The 14,678-nt window shown below is 41.8% G+C and overlaps 1 protein-coding gene across 1 annotated transcript in view; it reads right to left on the bottom strand.

Annotated features, from left to right (window-relative positions):
- cerkl (ceramide kinase-like) overlaps nucleotides 1-14,678 on the bottom strand; it is a 26,371-nt gene that overhangs the window by 2,808 nt on the left and 8,885 nt on the right. Inside the window, exons 4-12 of the mRNA XM_053439447.1 lie at nucleotides 11,263-11,391; nucleotides 10,175-10,238; nucleotides 7,617-7,747; nucleotides 7,431-7,505; nucleotides 3,101-3,278; nucleotides 2,674-2,739; nucleotides 2,341-2,475; nucleotides 2,128-2,224; nucleotides 391-587 (exon numbers count right to left, since the gene is read on the bottom strand). Of these exons, the coding sequence (XP_053295422.1) occupies nucleotides 391-587; nucleotides 2,128-2,224; nucleotides 2,341-2,475; nucleotides 2,674-2,739; nucleotides 3,101-3,278; nucleotides 7,431-7,505; nucleotides 7,617-7,747; nucleotides 10,175-10,238; nucleotides 11,263-11,391 (1,072 nt within the window). The remainder of the gene's footprint in view (nucleotides 1-390; nucleotides 588-2,127; nucleotides 2,225-2,340; nucleotides 2,476-2,673; nucleotides 2,740-3,100; nucleotides 3,279-7,430; nucleotides 7,506-7,616; nucleotides 7,748-10,174; nucleotides 10,239-11,262; nucleotides 11,392-14,678) is intronic.

Genomic DNA, 14,678 nt, shown 5'->3' with positions numbered 1-14,678 from the left:
TGTTTAAAATGTCTATCTTCAACCAAATATAAAATAGCAGAATTGAATTAAGTTTGTGATGATGATAATCAACACACTGTCATCATTTTTAATCAGGACTATTTCTTTGTTGACATTGAAAAGAATGAAATCAACAGGAGCATTTAACAGTGACTGTGTTTCTGTAAAGATTTGTTTAAAGATGTACTGCAGGGACTTGCAAGAGACCGATTTTAAAAAGAGGGAACTTTAAGCAGCAGAGGGCGAGATGTCTGGACTTTTATGTAAATGTCTGTGTCAACCAGGTTAGAGCAACCTCATTTTGATTTCTCTAGAAACTTAAGTGCTTGTTTACGTCTCCGCTCCTGTGATGGTCTGAGGAATTTTTCCTCTTACTAACTGTCTTCATACCTGATGAGCACTTCGTTAGCGATTTCCACCAGCTCCCCATCAATATTCCAGGGGAAGGCGGCACCCTCTGATTGGATGATGGGTGTTGTTTTGGAGTCGACCTCCTCCTCGCTCTCCTCTTCCGACCAGCCAACGAGTGAGCGGGGACGGACTCTCACCGCTGACACGTCGTGCGTCTCCACGAAGGAGAAGCTGAACTGTAGAGAGGGACAATCAGACAGTGAGACAAACTGACCAGGGCAGACAGACAGACAGAACATTGATGGAGAGCTGGTGTGTGTGTGTGTGTGTGTGTGTCAAAGGTCAGCAGAGGTCAGAAAAGCTTTTTAGAATCTTCGTTAGGCAGCTTGATAATTACGTTACATTTCATTTAGCTGACGCTTTTATCCAAAGCGACTTACAATAAGTGCATTCAACCATGAGGGAACAAATAAAGAACGACAAGAATCACTAAAGCACAATTTTCTTCAAGATAATCTGCAGCAGTGACTGGGTTTCTTACTGTTTACGGCCATGAAGTCTTCACTGTAACGCCATTAAGCTCCAACGGGGGGCAGCACAGACCCAAACACAGACAGACTGTCTCATCTGTCTGTCTGCTTTCTTTCGTCGATTTTTCTTTCCTCAAATGAAGCTTTACACTGAAGTCCAGTGTTGGACTCAAACCAAACACATTCACACGGGTTCAATACCCGTGTAGAAATGTGATGTATTAACTTTACTCAATATGTCCATTCCATGGTACGGCTCTTTGCACCCTAGTTACCTTGAACTGTGTTTACTTATACATTGCTATAGTTGCTAATTTTTTTTTTACATTTGTCTATTACGTTTGTAAATCTTTACAACAGGAGTTGATTTGAGGAAGACACTTTCATAATTTCCGTTGACAAGCCATTGGGGGTTTATGTACTTTTACTTAAGTAAAGTAAATACTTCCTCCACCACAGTTGAGACATAAAGTTTAGGATGAAGAAGGCTTTTACTTTGGAAAAAAAATTAAATGAAATGAAATAAAAATTTGTACAAGCTGTTAAAGGCATGGTCGATGTTTCTGACTCTTTCATCTCCTGACTGGACATACAGCGTCCACATTTGGACTCAAGCTGGGATTGTCATGGTTACACTGCTCCACTAGGATGCCCCGTCTTGTCTTGGTGATGCTGAGCTGTCCGTCTGAATGTAGGTCAGTGAGTAAACAGCCTGTTTACTCTGCAGGACAGTGAACGCCTCACTGTCAGTAAATTTAGTAAGTGGGTTAGTGTGCGGTCTCACAGGCCAAACCAGGCCATGCCGAACCAGGCTAATCTTCTCATTAACCAGTTTGTTGGTTGGTTTATTTTTTCCGAGGATGACGAGGTGGAAGAAGTTTTTATTTATTAAGAAGTAAAAGTAGAAAAAACTGTTAATTCCGAATAAAAGTCATGTTTAGGATGGGCACAATCAGTCGTAGTTTGCAACAGATTGCACCATCATTTATAGACATTTAAACTCATTATTAATATTTTATGAACTTTCAATCATGGTTAACTGCACATTAAAAACAGTAACTTGTAAATGTTGAAAGTTATAATCTTAGAAGTTTAGAGAAGGATTTCAATCAAGAGGTTATTCAATTACTTATGGACTTAAGACTGTTTTATAATTCAAGTTTTTTTCCCTGAACAACAAATGCTGTTTCCAGTTTGTCCTGAAGGAGGACACTGAGAGCACTCTTTGATTGAGAGATCTTCTCACCTGTCCACTGGAGCTGTTGTATCTCTTCAGGTGTTTGACAAACTCTGACCTGGAAGTGTTTCCCACTGCGGTCAGCGTCGCGCTGCCATTGGCCAAACTGCAACCAACAGTAAGAGGAGAAGAGCGTTGATGAAACAACCTGCAGGAGGTGCGTTCAAGGTCGCACACAACATTAGGGACTTTATACAACCGTGAAGTCCTACACCTGCGTACCTGGTGTTAGGAGCAAGTCCTCGAGGTGCATGTGGACTCAGACAGGGGATGGACATGATGCTGATGTTCAGATACAGGCCCTGATTGGTCGTCCAGGTCTCCTCTGGATCCTGGTCCAGATCCTGGTCGGTATCTCTGAGACACCATTAGAAACAAGATTGATACAACTCATATCTCTCTGATGTATATGAAGATACAGCCTAGAGACTGGAAACACTTCCAAGTTTTCTATCAATTAAACAAAGATGTTAATTAGTTTACAAACTTTATCCTAGGCTAGCTGGCTGCTCTCTATTGCTTCATATTAGTTATATGGACATGTGTTTTTCTTACAGATGTTCAGACAGACTCCCGGTTGATTTCTTCGCTGGGAGGAAAGACAGCTGACATTCCTCCGGTCTGAGCGAGACAAAGGAAATGTGAGAAAATGTATTTTCCGCAAACAATCCCACTGTGCAGGGTACTGCATTTTGCAGATGTGAAAATGAAAGTTGCAGACTAGAGAGTTGTCAGTGATGATGCAAAAAGATTAGTGTCCAAAACCTAATTTAAGGAGCGTCTTTTATATTAGAAGTAGGGAATGAGACAGAGGAAGTGATTTCAAATGTTGTTGTTGACTCTAAAGTCTTGAATCTGAATTCAGGTAAATTTTTACAATTTAAAAAGCCCAACATAAACAATATTCTCAACATATGGACCGGAGATTAAGAAAATAAAAAACATGAATTAGTCTTTATAACTTTAAAATATTGTGTGTTACTTTAGTCTTGCCAGCGTCTTCAATAGGGCGTACTCTCGTCGCCGCGATGACGGCATCCACCTCTTCTTCTCCGCCCTTGCTAAGCTCCGCCCACCGAAGCCAAACATGGCGGAGAAACCAAAACACACCAACTGACCGAGAGACGAGAAGCTGCACATGTCCACCTGCTGCTGGTGACCTGTTAAATACAGATGTTTGCAAAAGATCTTAGTGAGGGTGAATATTTATAAGAAATAAATTAAGACCCTGCACACACACAAACACCACACACACACTTGACCTCTTTCTGTCAACCGTATTTGGAGTTCTGCCTCCCATGAATATGAATGAGATTCTCACCATAAGTCCTTTTGGCCTCCTTACAGACTCTGTGTGTGTGTGTGTGTGTGTGTGTGTGTGTGTGTGTGTGTGTGTGTGTGTGTGTGTGTGTGTTTGTGTGTGTGTTAATATCTAAAAACTTCCATTAGTAGAACCCCATTGCAGTAGAGGCACCAGTCTCTGAAGCAACAGAATTCAGGACAATTTATTTTTCATGTGCAAAGTGAAGATGTGTATGAAATATGATGTGGACAGAAACTCACCTAAAGGGAATCTGCCCTTGTGACAGTTTTCCACATATACTGTATGTGACGATGGAGGACATGACAGCTCTGCAAAAGTGAAGCCAGAGCTTCCTGAGGAACTAGAGACACACCCTCCATCTTTATTTACAGTCTATGGTTTTCCAAAGCAATAAGGGATTTTTGGTTCTGAGTGAAATCTTCCTGGAAACATTTCAGTGACAAAAGGCTATGAAGAATTGCACTAAAATGCTTATTAAATATTATCCTCAAATCACTCAGCTGTAATAAGTTGTGTTTTTCTACTATCACAAAATCTTCTCTCAGAAGCAGCTAAACAAACCAGAAGGTACATCCACTGAAAGAAGAATAAACAGAGTGTAGCAGATACTGTTTGTTCATTTCCCTACAATCTGTGAATGCACACACACACACAAACACACACACACACACACACACGCACACACACACACACACACACACACACACACAGACACACACACACACACACACACACACACACACACACACACACACACACACACACACACACACACACACACACACACACACACAGCGTGCCATCTGGCCACATACCTGCTGTAACCTACTGAACTGCTGTCTCCCCACCTGTCTGTCTGACTGAGTCCCTGTCTGTCTCTCTGGAAAGAATCTTATTTCCTCACCATATGGCATTGTATCATTGTGTGTGCGTGTGTGTGTGTGTGTGTGTGTGTGTGTGCGTGTGTAGTGACGATTAAAGCTGAGATCAAACCTGCAGCTATTCTTAAAGGTGCAACTGTCGTTTATTTTTAACACGTCAGACGGCAGCTAAAACATGCGCGGTTTAATTTATTAAATCATGAAGCAATATTTGTAATGTTTTTTGACACAACATGATAATCATTTATCAGATCCTCCTGTCAGTCACTCCTGTTTATTAGTGCTGGTGTTTAGCCTTCTGCCCTGCTAATTTCAGTCTGTAGGTGATGAGAGGTTTCACTCACGACTTCCCCTGTGTGTTGCAAAGCTAATTATGAAGTCATTCAGTCCAACAGGCTGTAGCTGCTGCACTATGACCTTGCAGTTGAATTCCAACATTTTCGTTCCCTTTCGAAAAAATTGTTTTCTCACCCACTACTTAATTTGTGCCGTAGCAGTCTTCATTCTCTATTACTAAATGTAAAAAAGGGGATGATCAAATTAAATTGCTAGAATGGGTTTAACTCCTTGTACAACCCTGTGATACCTTAAACAAATTCGTTGAATATTAACTCACTTCAGCAAATTAAATGATTCGTCAGAATTCAGTTTTGATTTCATCTGTTGAATCCAGTAACAGGTTGATTAACTTAGAGTGAAGTTCTTTTTTATTATATTTTTTGTTCTGGTATTTGTTCTTTTGTTATATTGTCCCTGCCTTACAATTTGACTCTGGGACTGCTATGTATGTGTAAAATAATGAGATATGACAATAACTGACAGTAATAAACTCACCACTTTCCCTGAGTATATTTGATTATTCAGATTTTATAGAATGTGTCTTCCTTGAATTAGTTTTTGCTACAGACTGTGCTTCTGTACTATATTTAAAGGTACTAACAGGGGCGGCTGTGGCTGAGGGGTAGGGTGGTCGTCCTCCAACCTGAAGGTCGGCAGTTCGATCCATCTGCATGCCGAAGTGTCCTTGGGCAAGATGCTGAACCCTGAATGTCCCCCCATAGAATAACAAAGTGCTGCTAATTAGGGATGCACCGATTTATCGGCCGAACATCGGTAGCGGCCGATATTCGCCTCGTTTACTGATATCGGCTTATCGGTAATAAACTTGACTTTCACTGATATCATTGGCCGATGTTCATATTTGTTGTAAAACCGCTGGGCACGTGCCGCGGCTGGGGGAGCAGTCGCTCCGTCGCCCTCCTCTCCGCGCCGCCGGAGGCTCAGTGTGCGGCACCGGGAGGTCCTCATCCGGTGGCACCTCACGGCGTCACTGGTGCGGGGGCTTTCTTTCTCTTGTACCGCGGGGCGGTGTCCATCGCCGGCGCGGAAGGCGGGCCGTTGGAGGGGACTGGGTACGCGGTCAGCGGTGGCCACTCTGGACGCGTGTCGGGCCCTTCTCGCGGATCACCTCAGCTACGGCGACCGCTGGGGGAACCCTCTGTTCGCGCGGGGGGGCACCCTGCGGTGCGCCTCGGCTGGCGCCTAGCAGCTGACTGAGAACTGGTGCGGACCAGGGGAATCCGACTGTTTAATTAAAACAAGCATCGCGAAGGGCCACGGTGGGTGTTGACAGGGCTGTTTTAGACAGGGTAAAAGGGTGCTGTTTTAAATTATCCTTGTGGTATTTTGACCAAAATATGTTACAGACATTTCATTAAGATCCCGAGGAACCATTTCAACTTGCGGTAAAATGGGCATAATATGTCTCTGTTAAATAAAGTTTAGTTAAATCAAAGATTGTTTCATAAATCTGATTCAATTTGTGCTCATTAAAAGATAAGAGTGATGAAGGGCTGACATTTTTTTAAATAGTGCTTTTTAAATAATGATTTAATTATTTTTCTGGCACAAAAAGGTGAATGAATAATAACAAAAAGAAAATAAACAAATATCGGTATCGGCTATCGGCCAGATTGTTATTTAAATATCGGTATCGGTATCGGCCAAGAATTTCCATATCGGTGCATCCCTACTGCTAATAGATGCACTGTATGAATGTGTGTGTGAATGGGTGAATGTAAAACTGTACTGTAAAGCGCTTTGAGTGGTCATCAAGACTAGAAAAGCACTATGTAAATACAAAACCATTTACCATTTACCAAGGAAGAGTAAAGTGGCCGACATCACTTTAATCCACCTGATCTAATACTCCACGTATGTTCACCTGGGTGTGTCGGGAACACATCTGACCTCACCTGGTCTCTGTGGGAACAGCTTCCTGCCAGGGAATTTTACATCTCTTCTATTGTTCAGGAATCAGACTCATTAAATCCAAAGAATACCCCCATCTGTCACACACACACACACACACACACACACACACACACACACACACACACACACACACACAAACTCTTACGCACACAAAAACACAGCTTCCAGTGTTAATTTGTGTTAATTAACCCATGTCTCACAACAACCTGTCATTCAAATACAACAGCTTGTATCCTTGCTGCCTGTTGACTGGTCGGCAGGTTTACCTGAGAAGGGGGCAGGTTGAGGCTAAAGGGGCGTGGCTGCAGAGAGTAAACCTGTGATTTGGAGTGAAACTGATCCTGCTGTTAGACATCTGCCCTCATGTCCCCTTCTGTTTCTCTGGCTTTGTTTGTTCTCAGACCTGTCTGTAGAGCCATTAGCCAATCACATCAAATCTCAGCAAAAACACTAGCTCCTGATTGGCAACCTGAGAACTTTAAAGCTTCATCATATCTATAACCGATAGTATCCATCCAGTACAGCCAAAGACTATAGATCTATAACAGACAGAACCCATCCAACCCAATACATACATATGTATTGATCTCAAGACATGGCTATTGATCTAGAACAGGTTTGATGTGATAAAAGGAAGAAAAAAAAGTGAAACCAACTCAGGAAGAGGTGACTATAGATCTAGGTGCAGGTAGAACATACCTACGACGACTGAACTATAAATATCAGAACTGTAGAGTTAGACCAAAAAGAGCCCACCACAGTGAATGTGATAATGAAGTTGGGATCAATGAACCATGGTGTGATCATGTAGAATCACACCAGCAAGTACCTACCCAGAACAATGTGGAGCGCTGCTGTGACCGGATCTCTAACTCCATGAACAGAACAGGAAACCACATCTGTGGAGCCTGTTAAGACGGACACACAGAAAGTCAATAAAACAATATCATGTCGGACACATACTGTGTATCTACTGTGTTTGGATCTATATGAGGGTGTATCCTCTCTCTCTTTCTCACCTGCAGGAATGATCCCCAGCGGCAGCACTGGTTTCACTGGTTTCTCTGGGGAGTCTGCATCCAGCTGAGCTCTGAGGACCAGAGAGTGACACAGCTCCGCCACCGAGCCATCACCGCCAACACAAACCACCCTGACAGACAGACAGACACACAGACAGGTGGATGATAGATGGGTGGGAAATTATTTTAAGTATAATTTTAAACAAATACCTTGATCATGTAGTCCGACAGTAAAACTCACTTAACACTCTAAACTTTGGATTCTTTAATTCAGTGATGTGGTTTCCTCAAATTCAGTCATCGGGGGCAGGGACCATTTCATCTCAACAGGATATATGAATGTATAAAGTCTCCCTCTATTAAAATATCATGTAAGATACAAATTTATAAATTTTATCGTTAAACTAGGTATAATGTTGAGAATTATACACAAACACAATAAAAGTCCAGTGGATTGTTCTAGCTTGACAGAGACTTATTCACTTGAAATATTCGATAGTCTCAATGCTCTAGTCTTAAATCACACAACTAGAATTGAAAGAAAATATTTTAAATAACTAAAAATACAAAAAATTTGGTTGGAGGCATGTTAAAGATTTCCTGTGATTTTGCAGAGACGAAAAATCTATTTAGTATATTTGGTCAGCAATGGTTATTATGGGATGAGTTTTATCTGAATTTGTGCAGGTGAGGCCGAGTGTGTGTTGCAGTAGTAATGGGTAGTAGTAGTAGTAGTAATAAACATTAATATCAACAGTTATCATAACTTGATTTTTTTGACAGGTCTGACGTTGTCTCCAGTCTCTCTCTGAAAAGCGAGAAGGTTCGTCTGCAGAGTTAGTTTTACATTAAGTGTTAGGTGAAGAGACTCCGCCCCCTCCCCCTCCTCCTGTGTCCAGGATTACCTGAAGCTCCGGTCGCCACGGTGACAGCCAGCCTAATTGGCAAATGTAGGTTTCAACCAAATCCTCACCAGAGCAGACTCACACACTCACACAGTCACACAGTCACACACACACACACACACACACACACACACACACACACACACACACACACACACACACACACACAGACACACACACACACACGCACACAGACTTAGACACACACAGGCACACACACATAGAGCAGCTAGTTTAGCAACGCTGAGCTAATCTTCTCTAAGCACATTAATCTTTAGGAGGGCTGAGCACAAAAGCTGCTTACACACACACACACACACACACACATTCACACACACACTGTTTTCATGACTTCAGAGGACATTACATTGAATTACATTGAATTACATTTCTTTGCGGGAAACGTGCTGGAACCAGCAATATGCAGAACCCTAACCTTATTATAAACCTTAACCTTAAAAAATGTCTTTACCTTAAAATGTAGTGGTTTAGGATATAGACAGAGTTGTTTTTTGTCCCCTGGAGGAAGACAAGTCCCCATAATGCAACTATATAAACAGATTCAGGTCCCAGCAACATGAGTAATACCTGAAGCACAGACACATGCACACATAGACAAACAAAAGCCAAAACACGCATGGACCAGCTCATATAGGTAAGAGTCATGGGAGTTTCATCAGTTTTTTTGTGTTCGTATTGGTTGTTGTTGTTTTTGGTTTCAGGTGCTTAAAATGTTATTTTTACCTGTTTTGGTAAGTTAGCTCATTTTGAAATCAGGATTTGACCTCACCTATTTGTTTACCTATGTGTGTGTGTGTGTGTGTGTGTGTAATCAGTCTGGGTCAGTTTATTTCAGTGTCAGCCTCTTACAGTAAACGGCTGTTTTATTTATCTGGTCTCGTTCTGGCTGTTATGGGAAGAATGATGACACAGTTTGAATGTGAACTTAATACAGTCTCTCTTGATCTCACATTTAAAACTGAAGCTTCATTCAGCTTAAACATATTAGACTTTATTTTACACTGTAAAGGGACCTTGTGTCTTATTTTTTCTCTCAAAAGTCATAACAAAATGAGAGTTGGTTTGGAGGAAATTCAAACTCACTAAATCAAACATGCCACGATTTTTTTTTTTATATAACTTTTCGGCTGCTGGCTATTTTTCTAATGAAAGCAAAAAAACGATTTAAGCCTAATTATTAGAGGCCCACTGATATGGATTTTTTTACTGCAGATGCAGATATTGATATTAGGGTATACAAACTTACTTATTGCAAGATATTGACCGATTAGAATTTTTTAAACAGTGATCGTTAATGAACCTTTAAGATAAAGAAATTATGTTTTAAACATAAACTTTGTAACAAATACCCATGAGTAAAAATAAATACACAATTAAAACTGAATAAATAGAACTTGAAATGAGATAATAGCATAAATATAATGTAACACAAATGCTTTCTGTGTGAAACTTTTCTACATTGTTCATTTTGTAAAATAAAAGTTTTCGTATCTGCCCATATCAGTATCCTAAAACAAATAAATAAATAAATGCCAATACTGAAGTCAGTTGGGCTCTGATAACTTTCACATTTTATTTTCATAATGCGTTTTAAAATCACATAAGAGAGACAAAGGATGAGATAAAACTAACCCATCATATTCATCCAGCTTGCATTCCTTCATCACTGAGAGAGCATGACCCTTTCTCTCTGTCACTAGAGAGAGAGAGAGAGAGAGAGAGAGAGAGAGAGAGAGAGAGAGAGAGAGATAAACAGATGGAGAGACATTGAGACGGACAGAGACAGAGTGTTCATGCATGTGTGTGGTCACATGTACACTAGTGTGTGTTCAATGGCTGCCAAAAAAAAGTCGGACAACGGATATCACACCATCTGCTGAGAGGAGAGGAGGAGGAGAGGAGGCCAGGATAAGAGAGGTGTGGGTTGGAAACGAGAGGAGAGAAAAATAAAGGAGGAGATAAGAGGAGAGGAGAAGAGAAGAGGAAACATAGAAAGGGAAAAAAAAGGAAAAGACAAAGAAAGGAGCCAGACAGATGAACTGAAGGTGAACAAACGGAAAACAGAAGAAAGAGAGAAAGGCATAGAGGAATAATAGAGGAGACGAGATGCGAGGAAAACAAGGGGGGGGGAAATTGAGGAGATAACTAGAGTAAAGTAGTGAAACAAGGAAGGAAAGGAAAGGAAAAGAGATGGAAATAAGGGAGGAAGCAAAGAGATAATACACAGAAAGGAAAGGAGAAGCTGAGAGGATGAAATGAGAAAGGAGAAAACAAGGGGGGAAAGAAAAGGAAAGGAGGGGATGAGACAGGATGGGAAAGGAAAGGAGACAGCGGGAGATGAAAAAAGGAAACGAGAAGAGGAGCAGGGTCGTCTCCCTCTGTTACAACAGATGGGCTTGGCTTCACCCTCTGTATCAGGTTACCTAGCGACCAGGGACTGCCATTAACTCTGACCTTTGGACCTCCTCTACTCACACACACACACCCACACGCACACGCACACGCACACACACAGACTTACACACACTGATTTCCCATCTTCTGTGATATCGATAAAGACGGGATCTAACTGTTCACTGTGGAAATTTACACAATCATTTTTCCATGACACGTCTGAGCTAACCCTAACCACTGTCAGTGTGAGGTATAAAATAACATTCAATACCCTCTATTTGTTGTAAAACTGATCAGTAGACAAATAGACAGGTGGATGGACTGACCCGTGATGTCGGTGCGGACGTCGGCCATCTTGAAGAGCGGAGCCACGTGTTCTCTGTAGATGTGCACAGACTCCTTCTTGTGGCTGCTGGGGTTGATGAAGACCTTCAGGTACCTAGGACGACTGAACCCTGCACACACACACACCAGACACACAAACACACACACACAACACTTTATAGCTGACTGGTGAATTAAATACTGAACGTCTATGAGAGAGTAATTAATGGGATCAGTTCTTCTGTTTTATTACCTACCCCACAGAGGTTATAAATTTTGTTTTAATTGTCACTGGATAGAGGGATTCGGTATGGGTTAAGGAAGAAACCATTTCATTCAGCTGTTGATCCAGGAATTTGGTTTAACTTTCTCTACAGTATTTCCGCCAGAATTCATTCAATCTATGGTGGAAGCTGTGTTGTATGTGCACTAACATCACTCTCCTAAGATTCCAAGTGACAGGCACAACTAAAAAGTGAAACCCGGGAGGATTATGTGCCACATGAGGGTACACACACATAGTTCAAACTATGATGTCTTGACTGTCTGCTTGGTTGTTAACTGCTTTATGGGTGATAGCGCTGCAATCAGCTTTATAACGCAGCAACAGAGCCAATCCCTGAGTTACAGATATATTATGTTATTAGGTGAAATTTGTGGTTCAATATTATGATACTGTGGCAGGACAAATTAGAATACGAGCGACCCCACAGTCTAGATAATTGATGGAAATCACTGCATTGACATGGTGAGATCAGGTTTAGCTTTGCTGGAGTTCTGCCATCTCTCTAGGAGCCTACTAGCTTTTAATGTTCAACTATAGTTTTCTATAGTTTCATTTCCCATAATTTATTTAGTTCCAGCTTCTCAAATTGTCTGTAATAATGATTGTAAATTGATTATATTCTTGTTTCGATTTGTTGTTTGGACCTTTTAAAGTCTGAGAAAGTGTGACGAGCATGTTGTCACACTTTTAATGTAGTTGTTAATGTATTTAATGAAACAACAACAATCAACACATGTTCTCACAGAGTCTTTAGTTTGCATTTGTCACATATATTTAAACCCCTGGACGTATAAATAGTAGAATGTAATGTGAAGACGTTATAACATCTGGATGAGGCCTGTTTGAAGGAAAATATCCAGAATATCAGTTGCAGTACTGGAAAATAGTGTGTGTGTGAGGTTACATGGTATTGACTCCTAACTACAGTAACACACTCACACACACTCTAACCCCCTGTACAGCCCATCATTAGGCAGATTTAGAGACCGCATTATAAATCCCAATAGACCAGCACAGATCAATATACACACACACGCAAACACAAGCTCCATTATCCAGCTCATTACAATAATCTGCTCCCAAAAGGCCATGACCTCGCCCTGTTAATGACCCTGCACACACACACGCACAGACACACACACACACACACACACACACACACACACACACACACACACACACACACACACACACACACACACACACACACACACTGCACCCCCTGCCATAACCTCACCCCACGGATCTGACTGGGCTCTCAGGAGTTCCAGTGAAGAGCAGCTCCCCAACACCCCCACCACTCCTCTCTCTACGGGACCCCCACCATTACCAGAAGCTCCACCCCTCTGGTGTATCCCAAAAACTGACATCAAAGGATGATTCCAGTAAGAGCCCAAAGTACTACAGCATTTACCCGATTAAAACGTTTGTGATCAAGGACCTAGGATGACCTTGGGGCTTGTGATGGCAGCTTTGAACTTGTTGAGAGGTTCCCAAGGCAGCACCAGGAGCCAGGACCCCACTGATGTACCACAGATCATTAACTATACCCCTGATAGACACGGAATTAATACCACTAAAAAAGCAAGATCACATGTAACTTGGCCCAAAATAACTGCTTCATGACTGAAAGAAAAATTTACATTCTCAAACCTGATGCTGATCGTAACCCCCCCCCCACCTCTCTGTTTCTCTGCATGATTGATGCTCTCTCTCTCTCTCTCTCACACACACAGTCTCATAGGACATGATTACATTGAGTTTGTTGATATTTCTCTCAGAAGAAAAAGCGAGCCACACAGAGATGCAGAGGGATCAAGTGTCTATCAGATCATCTCCTGGCCTCGGCCAGCGGCCCGTTGCTATGGTGCTGCTGAAGCATCACCATGGTAAACAATCCTGGTGTTTCCTAAGCGGTGAACAATGAATGTTATTGACAAAAAACAGATTACTTCGGTTCAGACTCCATCAATAAAGACATTTAAGTTGATGTGGTTTCAGCGTCTGTAGTAAGAACATTGAGTGTTTGACCTCCTGTGAGATGAACGTGTGCTGCACAAACTAATAAAAAACTCATAAAAACACTGAATATGAAGAGCGACAGGAGGGCATGTCACTATGGATAGAGTTACTGACTTTACAGACACCAGTTAATATGTAACACACAGACACAAACACACGCTGGGTTAGACGAATAGGCACCTTGAAAACATGTGTAGTTAAAAGGAAACAAAGTGACCTCTGTAATCTGACTACTGGTGTAGGCACCTGAATCTCAAATGGAACAGTTGACAGTCAAGTTGCATTATGGGCATTCATTGTAGGCAACAGGTTTTTGAAAAGGAAATGTGCGAGAAAAAATATATCTGGTAATATCTGCATTATCCATTTGGATCCATGTATGAAAACGGTGACTCTGACAATGCATAAAAGCACATTAAAGAGATATTATAATATTGGACAAAGGTATGACTTCCCAGTAAGAAAGATTGTTTCACGCCACCGATTTTAATCGATGAACTTGAAAATCTTGCTCAAGGTACGTGTGAAAATGTGTTACAGCTGAATAATTGATAAGTTGACTAACAGATAAACAAGGCATGTTATAAATGTTCATGTTACAACACATTAATCAAGTAATTTAGTTCGGTAGGGTTTAGAAAGAACAACACATAAATCAAAAGCCCTCAATAGTCCAGACAAGCTCTGCCTGTCCGTCCGTTCGCCCTGTGAGCTCCGCTGCCGCCGCCGCTACTGACCTGTCAGTCTGTTGTGCTGTTAAATAAGTGCAGTCAGTCCATACAGCCGTCTGAGTGTGTGTATGGAAACAGACTCTATAGAGCGTTGCTGCTCGCCTTTTGTCACTCTGACTGCCATTCATCCTCTGCACAGTGTAATGCAGCTGCTTCCCACAAGCAAACAGCACAGAATGACGCTCTGGAGACAGGAAGGGTCTGCTCCCTGCTCGCCATTGTGCGGCTGAATGTTCGGACCCCGAGGTTAAGAAGTGGCAGTGGACTGCCCGCTTCGCAACGCCACGATTCACAAAACAATACGCTTTTCACACTGACCTCTGGCTGGAAAATAGGCTTAATGTCCACACGGCAGCAGAGCGACCGAGTGTGTGTGTTT

This window comes from Pleuronectes platessa, chromosome 14 (assembly GCF_947347685.1).
Source record: "Pleuronectes platessa chromosome 14, fPlePla1.1, whole genome shotgun sequence".
NCBI lineage: Eukaryota > Metazoa > Chordata > Actinopteri > Pleuronectiformes > Pleuronectidae > Pleuronectes > Pleuronectes platessa.
Note: the sequence above shows the minus strand (reverse complement) of the source record. Positions and strands in the feature narration are given on the sequence as shown.